This window comes from Perca flavescens, chromosome 13, assembly GCF_004354835.1.
Source record: "Perca flavescens isolate YP-PL-M2 chromosome 13, PFLA_1.0, whole genome shotgun sequence".
Classification (NCBI taxonomy): Eukaryota; Metazoa; Chordata; class Actinopteri; order Perciformes; family Percidae; genus Perca; species Perca flavescens.
This window is the reverse complement of record NC_041343.1, coordinates 5,656,337-5,679,112: the sequence shown is the minus strand read 5'-3', so window position 1 is coordinate 5,679,112 and position 22,776 is coordinate 5,656,337. Positions and strand designations below refer to the sequence as shown.

Genomic DNA, 22,776 nt, shown 5'->3' with positions numbered 1-22,776 from the left:
GGTAAAAAAAAGAATACAAAAGTAAAAGTGGGCCCTTGGGTTTTGATGTCTGAGCCTGAAGCTCTTACAAGAAAAAGTCAACAAGTAGGAAGTGTGTTGCTCCAGGCGCAGGGATCAAGTTCAGCAGAGCAGGAAAAGAATCATTATGCTCTCTGGACCAGCCAAGTGGTGTTAGGAAAACCCCTATAGTCTCTTATCCCAGCTTTCTCACAAATAAACACTTCCACACTGTTAACTGTCCTTAACCAAACACCAACAGCTTGTTGCTAACACACACACACACACACACACTCACACAAATAGGGCCGTAACCAGCAGCGGATGGATCAATCAGTTCATTGGCCGAAAATGAATCCCCAACAACTCTGATAATTGATTGATCGCCCAACTATTCTTTGGTTCCAGCTTCTCGAAATGTGGGGATTTAGCAACACTGTAAAGGGAATATTTATTTGGAAAGACAAAAAAAAATGAAAATCCAAGGCACTCTTCTTCAAAATTATTTAAAAATCCTTTATTTTACTGGCTATTTCATAATAGACCATTTAAAAAGACATAAGGAGAAGCAACTATGTTGTTATGTTGCTTCTCCCTATGTCTTTTAGATTTTCTTTTATGAAATAGCCAGTAAAATAAAGGCTTTTTAAATAATTTTATAAAAGAGTGCCTTGGATTTTCCTTTTTTTTTTTCTACACTTAATTGAACATTTATTTGATTTGGACTGTGGTTGGACAACATAAGCTTTTTTAAAGATGTGTTTAAGACACACATCTTGGACTGTAAGAAATCGTGACGGGCATTTTTCATAATTTCCTGAAAATAAATACAAAAAAACAATTAGACTGAGCAATCAATAACAAAAATGAAATAAAAATAAATAAATAAAAAATTGTTGAGGCTGTCCCTAGTAATTCTGTTGCCTTGTATTTGTGTCATTAAATTGACCTGTGATGTGCAATGCTCAACATGGAAATACAGCAAACAGAGGGATGACTGAAACAACTATTTTAAACTCTTCTCAAAATCCATTTTTAGTTCTTATATATATATATATATATATATATATATATATATATATATATATATATATATATATATATATATATATATATATATATAACTAAAAAAAAAAAAAAAAAAAATATATATATATATATATATATATATACATACATACATACATACATACACACACACACACTATAATTATAACTTTCTCTATTAATAACTAAGCCAGAAAAAAACTCCATTGTTGTTAAAGTAACCACGATATGTGTATGTAGTATGAGTGTGTTTTATTGTATTTGTATTGTGCGTAATGACCAATATTGGTCATGTTGAATCTATGTTTGGACTTAAATGAAGGGGTTGGTAATGTTTTAACGAACAGTAATACTGATGCCGAGACTGCACTGAAACCCCTCACTAGGGCTGCACAAAATACCGTTTTTTTTTTTTATTTATTTAAATAACTAATGGATTAATAAACACAATCAATAATAAACACATTGCGAAAGGCTGCGACATATCACGAAAGAAACAAATTTTTTGTGTTAGTTGAAAGAAAATATCAGCAGAAAACTCCACTTTTAACTCACTTTTTTTTTTAAGTGTTGCCTTTTATATTCAATTCAATGTTCAATTTGTTCAATAAAAGAATGCTGGAAATGATTTCATTCCATTTGTGTTTAATTCAAAAAGCATATTGGTTGTATTTTGGCAAAATACTGAAAGTAGCAGAAAAGCAGAACTGACTACATTTTAATATCTGTTTATTTATCGCAAGTAATATCGTTATCGCGATATTCAACGTGATCACATATTGTCCTCATGCCGAGCGGTGCCCACCCTGTACTAGCTGTGTAAGTGGGACACATGACGGGGCCATCACTGTGTACGAGGGCTGCCGGGTGTGACGCTGCTCACTAAAAAGCATTGACATTCCAGTTTGGTGTGCCCTTGTGAGCACACTATCCTCAGTGTCTCAGTACTGGCCTATTATTAGCCGCTCCCTGCCAAACAAAGCATTAATACCCTGGACAAACACACAGGCTGCCTGCCATTGAGCCTCTGCACTCAAGTGGCTGAACCTGTGTTTTCATCAGCTCCTCAATTTCAGCCGGCACTGACCTGCAGGCGCTTCGCCTCCAAACCAATTCCCTCTCTGCCTATTAGGCCCTCTCAATCCTTTATTTAGACTCCACATAGAAGAAAGGCCACAGTCATTGTCACTTCAAAGGACTCTTTAATAACTGACTCATCCGAAATCCCATCTTCTGTTTGACTATGTGCTTATTTGACGAACAATGAACCCTATTTTTCTTTTAATTGAGATACTATTCCATTAACATCCTCAGGAATGTTAACTGACTGCATTTGTCTGGTTTTTGCATTGTACACAAATGACCTTGTTTTAAGCATATCTATTTTATACTTTTCAAACACACATTTAGGGCCGAAAGTAACAATTTTTTTCATTGACAATTATTTTCTCAATTAGTTGTTGGGTCTATAAAATGTCAGGAAATTGTGAAACATGTGGATCGGTGTTTCCCAAAGCCCAAGATGACGTCCTCAAATGTCTTTTTTTGTCCACATCTTAAAAGATATTCAGTTTACTTTAACAGAGAAGAGAAGAAACTACAACAAAGGTTGTTTTTTTTAAACTCAAATCAATGAATCAATTATCAAAACAGTTGCCAATTAATTTAATAGTTGACAACTGATTGACTAATCTTTGCAGCTCTACATACATTTGTGTATTTTACGCACAATAATTAACATAGGCACTTGAGTCAATCATGTAATGCGCCATGTGCCACATTTAGCCATACATGCTTGTTTTCATCTGCAGGTGGATGTGATGTACTGTTGTGTACAGTGCTCAGCGTAAGTGAAAACACTCATGTTAAAGTTGACTAAAAAGAGGAATAAAAAAAATCTTCTTTTGGAAATTGATCTTAATGCCTTAATTAAAAAAAAATGATTTTTTTTTTATTCCTCTTTTTAGTCAACTTTAGCATGGGTGTATTCACTTATGCTGAGCACTGTATATGTTTTTTTGTATTACTTGCATCTCTGATATTGTGTGTGTATGTTCTAATTGTGAGTGACAAACTGCAAATTAATTCATCCAGTTATTACTCACACAAAGAGGAGCTTACTTCCATATTTCACCGAGTCACCACTGATATAAAGCATGTGCCAAGAAAATAAGGCGAGTAGAGACGGAGAGGCAGTGACCTGCGACAAAGGCGCCCTGCTGGACTCCAACCAGCTGCATGGTATGCATGTTAACCCCTCCGGCACCAGGACGCCCCAATTCACTGATATTTTCATTCAATTCAGTCAATATATACTTCATATTTTTCAGTCTTTACTTCATCTTTTCATATTTCTTTAGATTACATCGTTCAATCTTTTAAAATATACTTTAAAAAAAAATGTAATACTAACGAGAAAAATGCCATGTCCAGTCCAGCGGTGCTGCTCAAGGTACAATATTTGTGTCAATGCTAAAGATTAGCTTAATTCTTACTTCAATTAAATTGTTCTCACAATGCTGCAGCTGATCATCCTTCAGATTTACAGAATGCACTGATATTTAATTTACCCATACCTGATGGGGGATTTATTAGGGTACCTATTTATTGTGCTGTATTGTTACGTTATGTCTAATGTAGATATGCATTTGTAAAATTATAATTCTAAACCAAATTATTTGCATTGATAAAAGAAACCTTACTACCAACCAAATATATGGCTATGACAAATGAGAAACACTGCGGAGGCCTATTGTGTCAGCTGAGATGATTATTCACACTTGTCTTCCCGTCCCAACTTTTCACCAGCCTCAACAAAACATCTCTGCAAGGCTCCCATGTGGCCCAAAGCGCTTCTGCTAAGCTTTTGAGCACATGATCAAAAAGGTCTCGCCCTGATATCGTTCTCACTGACTCCCCAGCCAGTTGAGAACTGAAGTCTTCTAATAGTTCTTGTTATCGCTTGTAACGCTCGGTATGGTCGGGCACCTGGCTACATTAGAGACATGCAGCCCTATGTCAGCAGCAGGTCCCTGAGGTGCTCAGATCACGGTTTCTTGGTAGTTCCTGGCTCCGGGCTTCAATCTAATCCTAAACTTTGGACTGAAGATCTGTGGACCGACCCACCTGTGTGTCCTTCCTTTGGGTAGTTTCTTTATTAATTTTTCTATTTTTATTCATTTACATTTACAGTTTTTATAGCAAAGGTGCTATACTAATATGGGACTAAAACTAATTTAAATGTTAGATTATGACAAAAATGTAATCAATATCAAGCGTTAAAATGGGATACTACGGTCATTTAAAATTGAACATCAACGATTCAAAAGACACGAGGCCGGGTTGGCTCAGTGGTTAGAGCGGGCGCACATATACTGAGAGGTTTATACCTTGACGCAGAGGTCCAGGGTTCAAATCCGACCTGTGACGATTTCCTGCATGTCCCCCCTCTCCCCTCGCTGTCCTTAGAAAAGCCCAAAGAAATTATCTTTAAAATAAAAAAAAAAAAAGATGCAAGAGACACAAAAAAGGTTACAAATTGGAGCAGCCAGGCCGAGATAACCTGACTTTAGTCCTTAATATGGGTCAAACTCTAAAACAATGGATCCTGCAGGGTTTCTGTTAGTAATTACTATTCTCCTGGCCCCAGTTTGACAAAGTGGAGCCACAGAGGACATTATCAAACTGTAAAAGTGTGCCCCTTTAATCCGTTGAGTATTGTCCAACAAAAAACATTTGTTTGATAGTATGCAGTTAGTAAGTGGCCACACCGAAACACGCAGAACACAGTTTCACTGCCGCATCGTGTAATACCGAAAAAAAAACAGCGACCGAGCAAAAAGTCAATGCAATTCTCTCCGTTAGCTCCCACTAGCATTCCTTTTAAAACTGTCAATCCTACCAAAGAGGTGGATTTTCTCTGAAAATATTCAGTACATACTGAATACCTAATAAACACAAACGCTTGAAGAAATAAAACAGACATTCCATGATAATCACATTAATCAAGGCTGCTCCAGAGGGACATCTGGAAACTCAAACATTAGCAGTGAAATCAAACTGCAGCAACAGGTTTGGGGTTATATGGCCTCCTCATTCACCCTGCATTAGTTTTTGTATAACCTTAATGACAACACTGTCTGTTCCAATCAGCTCAGTGCTGCTCCACAATCCATTTTTCAAACTTTATGACAGTTTTAATTGCTCCCACCTGCTGCCTGGTGGACTCGCTCAACGGCCACTTTTACTCACGTGTGGATGCAGACAAAGAAGTCTATTAGGTGCAACTTGCCTTTGCTGCAGTAAGGTCACTTAGGCATTAAATTAGTTCCAGCCTGTCCACACACGCACGCGCACGCACACGCACACGCACACGCACACGCACACGCACACGCACACGCACACACACACACACACACACACACACACACACACACACACACACACACACACACACACACACACACACCCTTTTAGTCACGGGTGTGGACTTAATTCGCCGGTGTTGTGCTCGCTCTTCTGTTGCCACAGCATTCCCCTTAAAGCTATGTCGTTGCCTGCTACTAATACCACTGCTGCTGGTGATGTAGCTATTCAAAAGCCCCACCTCCACCCCAGCATCCACCTGCAGGCTCTGAGTCCACCTTCTCCGAGAGGAACGGTAGTATTGTAGAGGTCTTGACAATGGTGATGCTTCACACATAACATGTACTGTATGCATGCACGTGTGAGTGAATATTTCAGATAGGGTGGTCGGTGGTCTGTTTCCTGCGCAGGGTGTTTATTTGTTAATTTATTCAAAAGCTGTTTGGTTTCAGCTCAAATCCTTTTCACAAGGTTTGTCAATACAACACGGTGTCTGCAGTGCGATGATATATTTAGTGAATATATATTGATGTCAATGCTGTGAACTTAACTTCATGTATAGGATCAAACAGCTGCCCCCAAGTTAAGTTATGCATTAATTAAGTTATGTTATGAATTTTGCAGATGGCTTTTCCACATGTAGAGCTCTTTCATAACAGTTACTTAACTGTAAAGATGAACAAAGCAACCTGTCACAGCTTGAAAAAAACTATGAGAGACATAATACACTATGTTGCACCATTTTCACAAGTGGCTTAAAAGGTTACATTAAGTTTCATCAGTTGCACCGTTGGCCTGGCCAGCTGATTGGCCCAGAGTGTCAGGCCAGTGTTAAAAATACAAAATGAAATGGGTACATCAAAATGACAACGACATGGGGCAGCTACACTCTCTCAGACCTGTAGCCCGTCAGCCCCTTAATTATGGAAATTTAACAATTCTTGAAACTGAAGACACTTGGCACTATTTCTGGATGTTTTCTAAGCAGTTTTTGTTCAAACTGGCATTACACAGGAACCCTTAATCTTTCAACCAAATAGTTACTTTTGAGAATGTGTGTGATTGTTGGAGGCTGACGCCAGATCCACAATGTGAATTATCATCCCAGTTGGTGTGTGACAACCAATGCTGCAATGACAGCTGACTACATTTCAAACCCCTAAACTCATCTGGGTCACAATCAACCTATGAATGTGACCATTAAAAAGCTCTTTTTTCCCTTTTACTCACAAGATGCATACCAGAGGATAAAAACATATCATCTGTACTTTGGGGGCTCTGAACAATCACTATTGCCGGTAAGCTGAACTAGTTTATTTGACTAGCTGCGGGGAACTGTGCCTTACAATGATAAGAGCGGCGGTGGAAAGTTACAGCTGGTTAGCTTGTGCACATTGCAGCAATCAAAACCAAGCGTTGCATGTCTTGACACCATTTTGCCTGTGAGAACACACTGCTGCCAGCCTCAGTGTACATTTCAAACATTAAACAGGCTCAGAGGAGCATGTGTTACCCTTGTAGCAGGTCCATGGTAGACGTGGCCACCTCAGCGTACAGCACAGTGTGCCCCAGCAGACTGGTCTTCAGGTTCTTGCTGTAGGTTTCCATACTGAAGTGCGGCCAGCTCTGGGACTCTAAAGAGTTGGTGACCAGGGCCAGAGAGCCCTCAGGCAGCGAAGGACCATCCTGGAGCTCAGAAGAGGACAACATCCTGAGGGAGGCCTTGGATAATGTGAGGAGGCCATTTTGATCTGCACGTGTCCGCAGCCAATTCAGGAAGATGGCCTTGGTCTCCTGTGAGGAGCAGAGTAGGACAATAATGCCATCAGTTATTTCTTTTATATGAAATATAAATAATATGTACCCTTGTCTTCTGTAGACACACATTTTCTGTAATGTTATTGGATATACCACCTGAGGTCTCTTAGAAAAGTTTGGAATTGCTTTCGCTTTAAATTATACATCGGGCAGTAAAACTTAGGTTTATTTTAGGCTATCCTTGCCAGAACCTTCTGACTTCCTTTACTCTGTGGCTCCCAGCTACGAGCCTATTGGTTCTTACTAAAGATCTAAATCTTTTTGTGTAATTTAATAGTTTAGCTGGGGACCGTTTTTAGGGTTCGTGGTAATGAAGGAACATGTCACTCAGTGGAATCGTGTGGCTCATCGCTGTGTTTTTAATAGTTTTTTTTTTGGACAACGTGAAGCTCTGTCGTACAGAGGAATAAGATATGTCAAGCTTTGGAAACACACATTATACTTGTTAGTAGATCCCAATTCAGGGTCAGTTTTGAATCCTTTACAATCCTGTAATTGTCTCCATCTGTCTTTCACTTTCCCTTTTAGCTTTTAGTTGTTCTTCGTTTCATTTCCTTCTTTTCTGTGATGGTCCTGCCCCAGTATCAGCCCTAACTACAGCAGATAACTTCTTAAATAACATTAAAATACAATAAGAAATCTCCCGCTACCTTTTACCTTGCTGGATACTCGCTAACACAGGCTTTTTTTCAGTGTTGCACTGTAATCTGTGACCCGTCTGAATGTGTTACTGTAGCGCCGTCTACCTGCCTTAAATCATTTTGTGACTTTGCGAGAAAAATCAGACCCAGGCAAAGGCATTAATAAAAACTATGGAAAAATAGCGTTCTTTTCACTGTTAGTCTTGTTTGCTGTTACAGATCATTTATGATGATCAGATGGAAAATGTAACCGTTTCAGAAACATTTCAAAAGTTCCTCATAGTTGCTTTAAGGGGTTCTGCTATTGGCATTACTTAGCCGAATAATCCCGTCAGTGAGCATGCACACATACTGTATTTAACTGGCTGTTCATATCCGGCACCATCTTTCCTTCCAAGCTTTTAGAGAAACAGTTCATATTCAGAATCATCTGTCCAAGATAAGAGTTGTAATGTAGTTGATGGATTTTCCCTTAGAAATAAATGCGCTGAATGAGTTGTTCAGTGTGTGTGGCTAATCAATGACATGGTGTAATTAGGCAGCAGTCCCAGTCTGCTCTGTTCCAGTCACTTCCTATCAATCAGGTTTCTCTCCGGTGTCCTTACACACACAAAACAGGTTGTCTGAATGTTTACTATGTTTTCTCTATGGTGAATATATTATTGTGTTATGGACTTCCTTCACCCCTCTCTCTTATCAGATTTGACTTGATTATGTCATTGTTAGTAATCTTAATGTATGTGACGTAATAATGTGAAGCACTTTATTGTGCAATTCTGCCTGAAAATGTAAATAAAAGCTGATTTGATTTGACATTAACATGAAGTCATCCTCATAAGACATAACAGGATATGGTTTGCACTCAGTATGATACTGACATTTCATAGACTGGTGATAAACTAATTTTAAAGCTATAGTGCGTAGTTTCTAGGGCTGCTCCCTCTTAGTCGATTAGTCAACTTAGATTTCTTTAGTCCATTAGTCACGTTTGATGCTTTTTTTCATGCTGAAAAACGTACAAGCACATCTCTGGTAAACACAAGAATTAAGAGTTGACATTTTACCTAATAGATATCACTGTGAAACCTACTTTGATTACTTTCATTAAGGCAGTTATTTGTTTGATTACATGTTTTCTGAAATGTTTTTAAATATGCAAAGGAGGCTATTATCTTATTCAATATATGCTTCCTTTTGCATGACTCTTAGTGGAGAAACTCAGATTTACAGATCTGTCAATTAAATCAACTAATCGATTAGTCGATACAATTGAATGAGTGTTAGTCGACTAAGAATTTCTTCAATCGAGCACAGCAATAGTAGTTTGTCCCCACCCCCCCCCCATCATGAGGAATTCTAAGTAATGACGGCAACATGGTCAGTGATCAAGCCCCACCTCCTCCCGCCCTCCTCCACGCAGTTGCTAGTAGCCAAGGATGACACGGAGGATTAAAAACAACATGATGGACTCTTCAAAAGAGGTCATTATCTTCACTCGAGTTTCTGTGCCCGAAAGTCACTGGACGCCACAATCTTCTAAACGTAGCCATACTGAGAAATCCAGAGAGAGTTGTGTGGAGCTGATAGGCTTAATTAGCTTTGTAGCAACTCATTTGGCGATGGCTGGAATGTAACGGACGTTCATTAATATCAAAACGTTACACACTAAAGCTTTAAGATGAACCATACTTCTCATCAAATCCTGTCACAGGATTGGCTGAGCATGACAGATTGGTCGCAGTGTCCGACATCTTTGTAAGTCTGATACATGACAAGGATTGCTTTAACTCAACTTCCTGTATGTATGTAACAGCAGAAGGAGTGAAAGGATGGCCGTAATGTATAATGTATTCTGAATGAACGTTTGAGTAGAAGTCTCATTTCTAACGAGATTTGACATTTGAAACCTCCAAACAGTGTGGTAAAACCCTGGGTATATTTCCAACCAAATTCTATCTGAATATTTATTCACTTACTTACTTTATTCCAGTCCTGCTTCTATTTGACTCAAGAACCCACTTCATTTCCAGACAGAGGGAAATGGTGATTTACCACCTCATGGCAGAGAACAGGAACACCCACTGAGCGGTGATGGAAGTCAGCCGCACTGATCACCACCACACTGAATGCATTAGTGTGTGCTAGAGAGGGTTTTCATCACCTGCAAGGAGTCCTGCTACTAGACCGACTACAGCAGAGTGTCTCAGTCTCACAGCTGTTGCAGTGGCACGATCAAGTGCCGAGAATGTTACCCTGGCCCCACACACCTTTAAAACTACACAACTGACCCATTTCCTTCCTTAATGGAGAGATAGAAAATGACACAAGTGAGATGTATGCATATTATGCCAGGGGATAGTGCCAGTTGAATGGTCATCATTCTCCATGGGTATTGTACATGATCTAATTCTTATCTGCTTTATAATATCGACATATGTATACAGTGTCTCTCACACTGTTGTACTGGCATGTCTTGTTACTTATCAGCCAACGTGTATGCACACCAATAATAATATAAAATTGTCCGATAACATTGCCCATGTCAATGTATTGTTCGGAATTTGAGCATGTCATGTTATACAGTCCAGTTATTATGTTGAGTGGTTATTACAGCACTGTTCCTTGTTTAGTTTTTTTGCTTGTTTATATTATTATATTGTTTTATGTAATACTGCAATAATGTGTCTGTCTGCCAAAAATATTGTTAAAAAAAACAAAAAACATTGGCCCAGTTTCACCTGGACACAAGAAGAAGAATTTCAGCAAAACACAATTTATTATACTTCTCCGTGAACCATCACCTTATCGTGGTGGAGAGGTTTGTGTGTCTCTGTGAACCTGAGGGCTGTGTTGTCTGGAGCTTTGTGCTCCTGGTAGGGTCTCCCAAGGCAAAGTGGTCTCAGGTGAGGGGCCAGACAAAGAATGGTTCAAAAACCCTATGAGTGATCGAGGTAGAGATGGAGTGACCCTGCCCGGAGGAAGCCCGGGGCCCCCGTCTGGAGCCAGGCCCAGACGGTGGGCTCGTTGGCGAGCGGTGTGGGGATACTAACAAGCCCCCGGCTGAGCGCCGCTACGTTGGAGTTTACCCCGGTGGACGAGAGGGTTGCCTCCCTACGCCTGCGGGTTGAGGGGGGGAAAACTCTGACTGTTGTTTGTGCATATGCACCAAACAGGAGTTCGGAGTATTCGGCCTTCTTGGAGATCTTGAGTGAAGTCCTGCATGGGGCGCCAGTGGGGGACTCCATTGTTCTGCTGGGGGACTTCAACGCACACGTGGGCAATGATGGAGACACCTGGAGAGGCGTGATTGGGAGGAACGGCCTCCCTGATCTAAACCAGAGTGGTTGTTTGTTGTTGGACTTCTGTGCTAGTTATGGATTGTCTATAACGAACACCATGTTCGAACACAGGGATGCTCATAAGTGTACCTGGTACCAGAGCACCCTAGGCCGAAGGTCAATGATTGATTTTGTAATCGTTTCATCTGATCTGAGGCCGTATGTTTTGGACACTCGGGTGAAGAGAGGGGCAGAGCTGTCAACTGATCACCATCTGGTGGTGAGTTGGGTCAGGGGGTGGGGGAAGACTCTGGACAGACCTGGTAAGCCCAAACGTGTAGTGCGGGTAAATTGGGAACGTCTGGAGGAGGCCCCTGTCCGACAGACTTTCAACTCACACCTCCGGCGGAGCTTTTCGTGCATCCCTGTGGAGGCTGGGGGCATTGAACCCGAGTGGACAATGTTCAAAGTTTCCATTGCTGAAGCTGCGGCGAGGAGCTGTGGTCTTAGGGTCTTAGGTGCCTCAAGGGGCAGTAACCCACGAACACCGTGGTGGACACCGGTGGTCAGGGAAACCGTCCGACTGAAGAAGGAGTCCTTCCGGGATATGTTATCTCGGAGGACTCCGGAGGCAGTTGCAGGGTACCGAAGGGCTGCAGCCTCTGCCGTGAAAGAGGCAAAGCAGCGGGTGTGGGAGAAGTTTGGAGAAGACATGGAGAAGACATGGAGAAGGACTTTCGGTCGGCACCAAAGTGCTTCTGGAAAACTGTTCGCCACCTCAGGAGGGGGAAGCGGGGAACCATCCAAGCTGTGTACAGTAAGGATGGGACACTGTTGACCTCAACTGAGGAGGTAATAGGGCGGTGGAAGGAGCACTTTGAGGAACTCCTGAATGTGTTAGAAACAGAGCTGGAGGATGACGGGGGATTGTCGTCAATTTCCCAAGCGGAAGTCACTGATGTAGTCAAACAACTCCACAGTGGCAAAGCCCCGGGGATTGATGAGATCCGTCCAGAAATGCTCAAGGCTCTGGGTGTGGAGGGGCTGTCCTGGTTGACACGACTCTTCAACATTGCGTGGAAGTCTGGAAAAGTGCCAATGGAAAGGCAGACTGGGGTGGTGGTTCCCCTTTTTAAAAAGGGGGACCAGAGGGTGTGTGCCAATTACAGGGGTATCACACTTCTCAGCCTCCCTGGTAAAGTCTACTCCAAGGTGCTGGAAAGGAGGGTTCGGCCGATAGTCGAACCTCGGGTTGAGGAGGAACAATGCGGATTCCGTCCTGGTCGTGGAACAACGGACCAGCTCTTCACTCTCGCAAGGATCCTGGAGGGAGCCTGGGAGTATGCCCAACCGGTCTACATGTGTTTTGTGGATTTGGAGAAGGCGTATGACCGGGTCCCCCGGGAGATACTGTGGGAGGTGCTGCGGGAGTATGGGGTGAGGGGGTCTCTACTCAGGGCCATCCAATCTCTGTACGACCAAAGCGAGAGCTGTGTCCGGGTTCTCGGCAGTAAGTCGGACTCGTTTCAGGTGAGGGTTGGCCTCCGCCAGGGCTGCGCTTTGTCACCAATCCTGTTTGTAATATTTATGGACAGGATATCGAGGCGTAGTCGGGATGGGGAGGGGTTGTAGTTTGGTGGGCTGGGGATCTCATCGCTGCTCTTTGCAGATGATGTGGTCCTGATGGCATCATCGGCCTGTGACCTTCAGCACTCACTGGGTCGGTTCGCAGCCGAATGTGAAGCGGTTGGGATGAGGATCAGCACCTCTAAATCGGAGGCCATGGTTCTCAGCAGGAAACCGATGGAATGCCTTCTCCAGGTAGGGAATGAGTCCTTACCCCAAGTGAAGGAGTTCAAGTACCTTGGGGTTTTGTTCGCGAGTGAGGGGACAATGGAGCGGGAGATTGGTCGGAGAATCGGCGCAGCGGGTGCGGTATTACATTCAATCTATCGCACCGTTGTGACGAAAAGAGAGCTGAGCCAGAAGGCAAAGCTCTCGATCTACCGGGTCAGTTTTTGTTCCTACCCTCACCTATGGTCATGAAGGCTGGGTCATGACCGAAAAAACGAGATCCAGGGTACAAGCGGCCAAAATGGGTTTCCTCAGGAGGGTGGCTGGCGTCTCCCTTAGAGATAGGGTGAGAAGCTCAGTCATCCGTGAGGAGCTCGGAGCCGCCGCTGCTCCTTCGGCGTCGAAAGGAGCCAGTTGAGGTGGTTCGGGCATCTGGTAAGGATGCCCCCAGGGCGCCTCCCTAGGGAGGTGTTCCAGGCACGTCCAGCTGGGAGGAGGCCTCGGGGAAGACCCAGGACTAGGTGGAGGGATTATATCTCCAACCTGGCCTGGGAACGCCTCGGGATCCCCCAGTCGGAGCTGATTAATGTTGCTCGGGAAAGGGAAGTTTGGGGTCCCCTGCTGGAGCTGCTCCCCCCGCGACCCGACACCGGATAAGCGGACGAAGATGGATGGATGGATGGACAATTTATTATACCCAGTAACAACTATATATGATTTATACCCGACCGATAAAGGATTTTTAATGCCGATATCGATACAAATATTTGGTGGTTTAAAAATCCGATATTCCGACATATCGACCAATATGTATTATTTTTTTTTAAATCCAGAGACGCGTAGCAAAACCTAATCAGATTTCCCTAACATTAGTTATTTGTAGTTATTTAGGAGTCCTCACTGAAATAATATGATAATGCAAAAATAAACTTGTTTGTTTTATTGTCGCAACAGAACAGAGGAACATCAAAATATATTAAAGTTCTGATAAATTCAATGTATAAAAATACAAACTTATGATATGAAACTTAAAGTCCTTTGAACAAATACATAAAAAAAAAAAAAAAAAAAAAAAAAAAAAGAATCAGTGTTGCCAACAGGGAGGTTGTAGAGCGCCCTCTGGTGGACAGACTATGCAATGCCAAAACTCACAACATGGTCGAAGGGTGTTTCGTCCGTTTTTATTTTATTTTTTAAATGTTAATTTATCGGCCATTATAAATGCCGATACCGATAGTTTGGAAAATGCCTAATATTGGCCCGCCGATATATCGGTCTGGCTCCAATATGATTACATCTACAAAAAAATCCATTATCGGTTAATCTGTGGATTATTTTTAATCCTTTGGTCTACTAAGTGTTAAAATAATCATTAAGTTTCTAATGTCCGTTATAATTTCTGCTGACATTCACGTGTATTTGTTTTGTCCGATCAATAGTCCAAAACTCAGTTATTTCAATTATAATAATATATATAAGAGCCAAAAGCAGCAAAGATTGCAGAGATTAGATTTCTGGGCTCCAAATACGTTGATTTCAAAGTCCTGGTGAGAATATTACTAATATTTGTCACATGAATGGGAAGGAATGTGTAAAATTCTACATATTCAGGTAAAGAGTTTCCAACCTGCTGAGAGTGTGTAGCAGTGCCTGACAACAAGCACGTATGGAAACCTCCACCACTCATACTTAAGACCACTCAAGACCAAAACATCAATTGACAAAAACAACCCGAACAACTTTTGGACTGAATAAAAGCTACTGGAACCAAGCCAAGCGAAGTACACCAGGAGCAGAGGAGCCATTCTACAGACATGTTGAGGTACACAGCTACCAGCTCTCCTTCTCAACCTACACAACAATCTGGAAACAATTCTGCAGCCCCCAATTTCCATAAGCCCGCTTCTCGTTGGGACTCGGGGGGTGGGGCAAGGTCAAAGGCCGCACACCAATCCAAATATACAACAATAAAGCCAAAAAGTACAACTACTACCAATATTACTACAATAATACTCTTTAGTTTTTTTTTTAAGGAAGGCCCAGGCTCTGTGCCCAGATAGGACACCTCCCATCACTGACACCAGCCACTGGAAGGGTGGCCCTGAAGAAGACTCAGGTCCTCGATTCCAGTATCTCAGCAACCTGGAGCTCTGACTCCCCCTAGTGGCTCTTCTTGAGCTCCAACACTATGACAAACGCACCATTCCTGACAAACATTCTCAGTCTTATGAAAACGCTGCTATTGCTGTCATTTTCTTACACATCCATACAAATATTTTCCAGAAGAAATATCTGTAAATATGAATTACTTAATTGAATCCTTCTTGAAAATTAGGATTCAGATTAGATACACATTATACCTATACACTTCAAATTACTTTTTTTCAATCATTCCAAAAATAGTCTTTTAGCTTTTTATTAATTAGACCGCCTTTTTAGAATGAACTTCAATGTTTTGCAAAAATCTAACCGTATGGTACCCAAACTGAGCAGCGCTTGCTGCGGTCAGTCACCGTGAAGGCTGATCAAAGACTGATTTATTGCCCTCACGTTTGTATTGGCCCTCTGTACACAGACCTGCTGTGAGCCGGCTGCATATATGCTCATATATTTGCATACATTTAGGAAGCCAAATTGTTTGCACGTGTAATATGCAGCATATATGTGCTGTCGCTCATACAATTAACTTTAATAAAAACAATCTGGTGTGTGTGTGTGTGTGTGTGTGTGTGTGTGCGTGTGCGTGTGCGTGTGCGTGTGCGTGTGCGTGTGTGTTCTCAGGCTGTCAACGAATACTCTAAATTCGAATAGTAAAAAAATAAACAGGCATTCGAATATGAAACTGCATTTTCGAATATTGCGGGACCTGCCTCGCACGTTTTTTCGGGTGGGTCTGGGTCGCTGCTCCCTAAAACCTTAAACCTGTCTGTCTGAGCCCAGCGGGTAGTCCGGAGATTTCACAGCGAGCGAGTGGGGGTGTTGATGAACTTTCTATCATGCTGCGGACGATCAGAAGTAAACCAACAAGGGTTGGAAAATGTCTAATTGGAGAGACAACTAGATTCTGGAACTTCGATCGGTAAGGACCGACGCCAAAATTGTCAGACAAATTCAAGGAACGGCAAGAGGCCCTATTTTTTTTTTGACCAGATTACAAACCAGATACGTGATCTCTGTGTAATCCGCGTCATGTCTTGCCTCCTGCACGCTCCAGAGAGAGAGAGAGAGAGGTCTACGGTTTTTATGTTAAGTTTTACATTATATAGGACATTATTTGGTTTATTTTGTAATGTGTAGGTATGTAGATCTTTCAAAATACATGTTTATGTTAAAATAAATATACCTATACCCTTAGTTATGTCTCCCTTTGTAATTGTTTGCCCCCTTATGGACATAATGCACATAAATAAACATTTGAATATATTCAAACCAATGTGTTTTTTTAGAAGACACATTCGGGGTGCCTAGGAGGCTCACCTGGTGGAGCGTGTGCCCATATATAGAGGTTTACTCCTCGATGCAGCTGCCACAGGTTTAACTACGACCTGCGGCCCTTAGCATGTCATTCCCCCTCTCTCTCCCCTTTCATGTCTTCAGCGGTCCTATAAAATAAAAGGCCTAAAATGCCCAAAATAATAATCTTTAAAAAAAAAAAAAAAAAAAAAAAAAAAAGACTATTCGAACGTCATTAATGGATAATGATGATGGATGAATAGATTTTTGTTCTCATGCAGGGGCAGAATGTCAATAGAAATGTAAAAATAACAAGAAATATGTTTTTCATCATTAGACTTAACTGTATTTTTACATTCTTGGGAATCAAAGATAGAAACTGAAAAGTTGTACGAAGGCACCCCTGCTTATGTCTGTGTACTTGATGTTGCAGGGAACGATGGGCCGTGTTAGTTTGGACATGGTGTGACAAAAAGAATCCACGAGAGTCACAGACAAATCTAACGAATGACTGATACCGAGAGATGAGCAGTGTGGTTCTTACCTGGGAGGTGGCCAGCAGGTGGACTGGGCTTGGGGCTGGAGTCTGGTTTCGCTCACAGCTGAGGCCCAGCGAGGTGAGGATCTCTGTCAGGACTTCATAACGCAGTGCATTGCTGACCTTCAGTTCATCAAATCCGTCCGATGTCAAATTCTGCGAGTCGGGAGCGATTTCCAGGTGGGCCTGCAGACAGGGAACATACAGCATGTCTAACAAGCGTTGATGCATTTACTTAAGTCAATACAATAAGTCAGCCCTCACTCCCAGCCTGTGTATGGTCTACCTATTCAAATGTAATCGTTGCAGCTTAAACACTAACCGAATACCTAAAACAAATTCTTCAAGTTTTGGGACTGACCACTGCCTGCACTGCTGCTCTGAGCAGCTCAGAGAGCAACTCCAACACTCACGGAAGTTCAACATCCACAGCAGCAAGACACACAGGAATGTTCAACAATATTTACCTACCAAAATATATCTCTAACAGGTGCACCTGGCTGGAGTTACATTGACACAGTGTGAACAGTGAGAGTCTTAATGTGATTTTTAAGGTAAGTGATGCAGGACAAAAATCCACAGTCCTCCTTTTGTGCAAAATGCATTCCAACATTTAACTGAAGCCAATATGTGGCTGAGTTGCTGTCTTTTTTAGTACAAACTCCCCTATTTGTGGTACTACCCCTACACTGCAGCTCAGCAAGGAAAGGAGGAATGAGTACAGCAAGTAAGGAAAGTTTGAATGTTCATGTGAGCGCCTGACCTGACTATTGCTTTGTGAAACGGGCTGGAAAACGCAGCATTGACGGAGCTTAATGGTGTTCTAAGCCGGGAGCCGGATGCTGCTCTCGTCGGGACCGAGGATATCGGCAAGGCGAACCTTGAAAAAAGATCTGCCGCACTTATATCACTTTTCAGAAGCATTCATTGGACATGTATGCAGCTCATTCGGAATATGCTTCTTCTTAATTTGGGTTTTTAACCGCAGTTTGCAACAGTTTAGCAGCTGTGCGTTGCTGTGGTTGTTGTACACAAACCAACTAGCCAACCGTTTGCAAGGCTGGGGTAAAGATGCATGGCCAGAAGAAAAGCCCCCCCATTTCTGGTCGGATGGAGAAACGTACCTATGTACTTTTAAACATTATGAAAGATTTGGATATTAACAGGTGTTTAGATATGCACGATGTTGGGGACCAAGAAGCTGGTTAAACAGTTTTGGCTCAGATTGAGCTGACTGCAGAGACAAAAGACACAGGGAAGGCAAGACAAAGGATCTTGGCCTACATGTGAACCAGTTTCACCAGAAGTCAGTTTCACCAAACTCCTACAGGCCGCCACTTCGCAAAATGGAGAATCTACCTTCAACACGTGAGGAACAAGGCAGACTGGTGGTGAGACAAAGAACTGCTTCACACCTGTGACAAAGTTCCAGTTTTCCCATTGGCCGTCGGGCCTTTGAATGCACCACCCCGCCACTAGGAGGTGGAGGAAGGATAAAAGCTGTCGGCGTTTGTGCTTCTTTGCTTTCCACGGTAATTTTTACCGACAGGAGGTGCAGGCAGTCCGGACTGGCTTAGCCAGCGTCACCTTGCTGGTTGAGATTGAGCTGGGACATTTTATATCTTTCTGATATACAAAGGGGATCCGAGAGATACTGGCCCAGTATTTCCTCTATCTGCAGCGGGTTTAATCAGCCCGGATTCAAGAAAGGACTACGCTCCGTTTCTTGAACTAGAACTTAGTTAGAACTAGTGTGTTTGGTTTGTTTTATTAATGAGCAAAGGGTTCGCTACCATTGTTGCCATTAATGTGATCTGATTGTAATCATGTAATGGTCCATATGTGATTATTAATCTGTTTCTGTGAATGTATAATTGATCACGATACTGTTGATTATGTGTGTTAAGTAGCTGGGTATAACTGTAATCGCTACCTGCTAAGTCACTCCTTTCACGGAGTTTAGTTACTGTCCACGAGATAATCGCGGTAAATCAGCTGTTAGCCACTAGAGTGGTTATAGTGGCCGTTTCCCTCGATAAGTCAAAAGTCTCAGTCTGTCCTAACTACACGTGTGGTCCAGAGTCAGACCTGAGGGGCTGAGGGAAACTGGTCATTTTCGATAACTAAGATCAGAGTGCCTCTTTTCTTTACACTTCTTCTCTACTTTTACTAATTATATATACACACACACACACACACACACACACACACACACACACACACACACACACACACACACACACACACACACACACACACACACACACACACACACACACACACACACACACACACACACACGTAGCTTCCGAGCTAGCGCTGCTAGCTTAACCACGTGGAATCGGCTTACATTTGTACAGAGCTAACACAGGAACTACCATACCGGCTAAGCGTGCGCGTTGCCTAGCAACATTTTTTTTGCATGGCTGCATGTAAACAGGAATATTAGTGGAATATTAATTTTCATTGTTTCACCATGTTAACAGCTTAGTCAGAATATTGTCTTTTTTGGAATAAGGGCAAAAAACTGAATATTATGTGCATAAATGCAGTCAGTGAGTCTGTGGAAGTAGTGACAAGCTATATATCATAGTGATGCTGGACAACAAAATTTGCCCTTGAGTGACGTACCGTACAAACTAGCCATGTTGCTGCATGCAACTCAGGAGGATGGAAATATAAGGCAGCGTGAGGTTAAGATGTGTGGTCAAACTAAGGGGATCATTCTAATAAGAATGTTCACTACTGGGGTCCGTAGTGGGTGGTGGTGTTGTAGTGGAGCCCAGTTTTTGAAATGCATTTCTAATATTCCCTCTCGCCTACGTAAGTGAATCATTAGAAACACCACTGCACACTGCAACCACGACAATAAACATTCAGTTAAATCAACGCCTGGCAGTGTCAATCAAAACGGAACATAATGTAGAATTTATGACTGAGCTGTTGTATTGGATTGCATTAGAGCTCATGTGTCAAACTCGAGGCCCGCGGGCCAAATGCGGCCCCTCGCTGATTATCATCCGGCCCACATATCAATTTAGGTTCACAAAACATTTTGGCCCGCCTAGTTTTTGTTGCTTTTTCTGACGTTTCTGTCACTTTTTGGGATGTTTTTGTCACTTTTTCCAACGTTTTTGCGAACTTTTTCGTGACTTCTTTAGGGCTTTATGTCGACCCGACTGTAAGTGAGAAGAGTATATGACACATGCAATAATACAGTCAAAGATATTTGACTTTTTCAATCAAATAAAAGCATATCAAAAAACTAAACATGTCTGGCCCTTGATGTGATTATTATTTAACAGTGTGGCCCTTACTGAAGTTGAGTTTGACACCCCTGCATTAGAGTTAACAGGTGCACCTAAAAAATTTGCCGCTGAGCTGTTTGAGTATGAGACAAATTAAACAATTGCACCTTGGAAACATTTCCAACAATAGTCAACCCCATACACTACTACAAGCATCGCTTTCAATAATGCCATACGTCTTTACCTGACAGAGGACAGCTTCGCCGTCATCCCCTCGGTGGGTTACCCTGACGACAACCATATCCCTCTGATGAGGGCTGTCCCCTTTCAGCTCGCCCCAGAGCTCCACTTCCCCTCCTCCGTGAGTATCCCTGACGTAGACCATCCCGCTCGCCAACACGCTCAGTTCCAGCTCGGTGCTGTCCTCCCTGGTGAAGCTCAGCCTGCTGACCTTCCCACGCTGCCTCTCCCTGACTTTCAGACAGAGGCCCGCCGGGCACAGGGTGGAGGCTAGCCCCAGGACCCTGCCACCCTGGCTCAGGTAGGTAAGGAAACGGGTCTGAAGTTGGGGGGTGAGGGTTTCCTCCTCTGCCAGTACCAGGAGCCTGGTGTTGTCCAGCCAAGGGTCGCTCAGAGCCTGCTGGGGTTGGAGCGGATATATTATGTTGTTTTCCATGTTTATACACTCGGATAAAAGCTGGCGAAGTGCCTCAAAACGCTCCTGGCAACCACCCGTGTACAGCAGAATATTTGGCGGTTTGCTTTTACAGTCAAATCCACCGCTTTGCCCAGAAAACCTTTTGGAATCATGCTCAACATCATCCAGAGTCTCATCTCCACTATCTAGCCCGACTGAGTTGTCATCGGGAAGGTCTGGAATGTTCTCAGCGGAGGCATATTTGACAGAGAGGATGGTGCTGTTCTCCAGCTCCAAGCATTCGTGGCAGCTGGACAGATGGAGGTGGTGTTTGTGGCCCTCCATGTGGTGATGACTCCCCAGGGAATGGTCCTCCGAGTCACAAGCAGCTCCCGGATCCTTGGTGCCACGGAGCGGCTCGGACCCTCGCCGCTCCTCTAACCTCCCCTTTAGCTCCGGGGTGAGGCGGAGGCTGCCCTTACGGCACTGGAGGTGCTGGTGGTTGGGTGACAGCCGACAATGCAAAGGCTCAGCAACACCTTCTCCAGACTGGGGGCCACAGAGCCAATGTGATGACGTCTCAGTCTTTGGACACTGCTTCTCCAACAGCTCACTGAGAGTGGATTCTTGGAGGAGGACAGCTATAGGAATGTCACAAACATTTGCAAAAATGTGAGTGCAGTCCAGCGACATTTTGTAAACATCACAAGTACAAACAAGTATTTCTGTTAACGAGGCCTTAACAAACTAAACATAATCGTACATTACTTATGAAAATAGTTCAAACTATATTAAGTGATTTTTTTGGGGGACAAATGGGAGCACAAAAGCTGCCTTACAAAGTTGATATTTGAACGTTATTAAAAGGTCCCATGACATGGTGCTCTTTCGATGCTTTCATATAGACCCCTAATACTGTATCTGAAGTCTCTTTATATATATATATATATATATATATATATATATAGACCTTATTGGTCCCCTAATATTGTATCTGAAGTCTCTTTTATATATATATAGGCCTTAGTGGTCCCCTAATACTGAATCTGAAGTCTCTTTTATATAGACCTTAGTGGTCCCCTAATACTGTATCTGAAGTATCTTTTATATAGACCTTAGTGGTCCCCTAATATTGTATCTGAAGTCTCTTTTATATAGACCTTAGTGGTCCCCTAATACTGTATCTGAAGTCTCTTTTATATAGACCTTAGTGGTCCCCTAATACTGTATCTGAAGTCTCTTTTATATAGACCTTAGTGGTCCCCTAATACTGTATCTGAAGTCTCTTTTATATAGACCTTAGTGGTCCCCTAATACTGTATCTGAAGTCTCTTTCCCGAAATTCAGCCTTGGTGCAGATTTACAGCCACTAGAGCCAGTCCCACAATGAGCTTTCCTTAGGATGTGCCATTTCTGTGTCTGTAGCTATTGAGGAGGAGAGAGGGGGGGCAAGGTGGAGGGTGGGGGTGTGACCTTGACCAACTGCCACTTTGCTCGTTTGAAAGCCGAGCCGTGATGTCTCTCTCTCATGGGGGGGCCAAATTCTCTGGAAGGGCAAAGCAGAGAAAGGGCAGGTAACCTTGCTCCTTATGACCTCATAAGGAGAAGATTCCAGATCGGTCCATCTGAGCTTTCATTTTCTCAAAGGCAGAGCAAGATACCCAGGGCTCGGTTTACACCTATCACCATTTCTAGCTACTGGGGGACCATAGGCAGGCTGGGGGAACGCATATTAATGTTAAAAAACCTCAGAAAGTGAAATATTCATGCCATGGGACCTTTAAACAGTTGTTGTGCATATTTACCAGATAGCATTAGCATTCATTTGCAGTCACTATGACTACAAGTTCAATATTCAAGTTCCCATCGACTCTTGAGAAAAAGATCTAGCTCTTTAGCTGCTAAAAGCTTCACTGTGTTCACCAGCTAGTCTCTAACTGGGTCGGTCTGATGTTTGGTG

At 42.7% G+C, this 22,776-nt stretch overlaps 1 protein-coding gene across 2 annotated transcripts in view; it reads right to left on the bottom strand.

The window, feature by feature from the left end:
- The window catches only part of hlcs (holocarboxylase synthetase (biotin-(proprionyl-CoA-carboxylase (ATP-hydrolysing)) ligase)), a 48,041-nt gene that overhangs the window by 19,240 nt on the left and 6,025 nt on the right, over window positions 1-22,776 (bottom strand). For both annotated transcript variants that reach the window (XM_028596383.1, XM_028596384.1), the window contains 3 exons: window positions 20,424-21,457; window positions 16,938-17,117; window positions 6,923-7,203 (listed from right to left, as the gene is read on the bottom strand). In XM_028596383.1, the coding sequence (XP_028452184.1) occupies window positions 6,923-7,203; window positions 16,938-17,117; window positions 20,424-21,457 (1,495 nt within the window). The remainder of the gene's footprint in view (window positions 1-6,922; window positions 7,204-16,937; window positions 17,118-20,423; window positions 21,458-22,776) is intronic.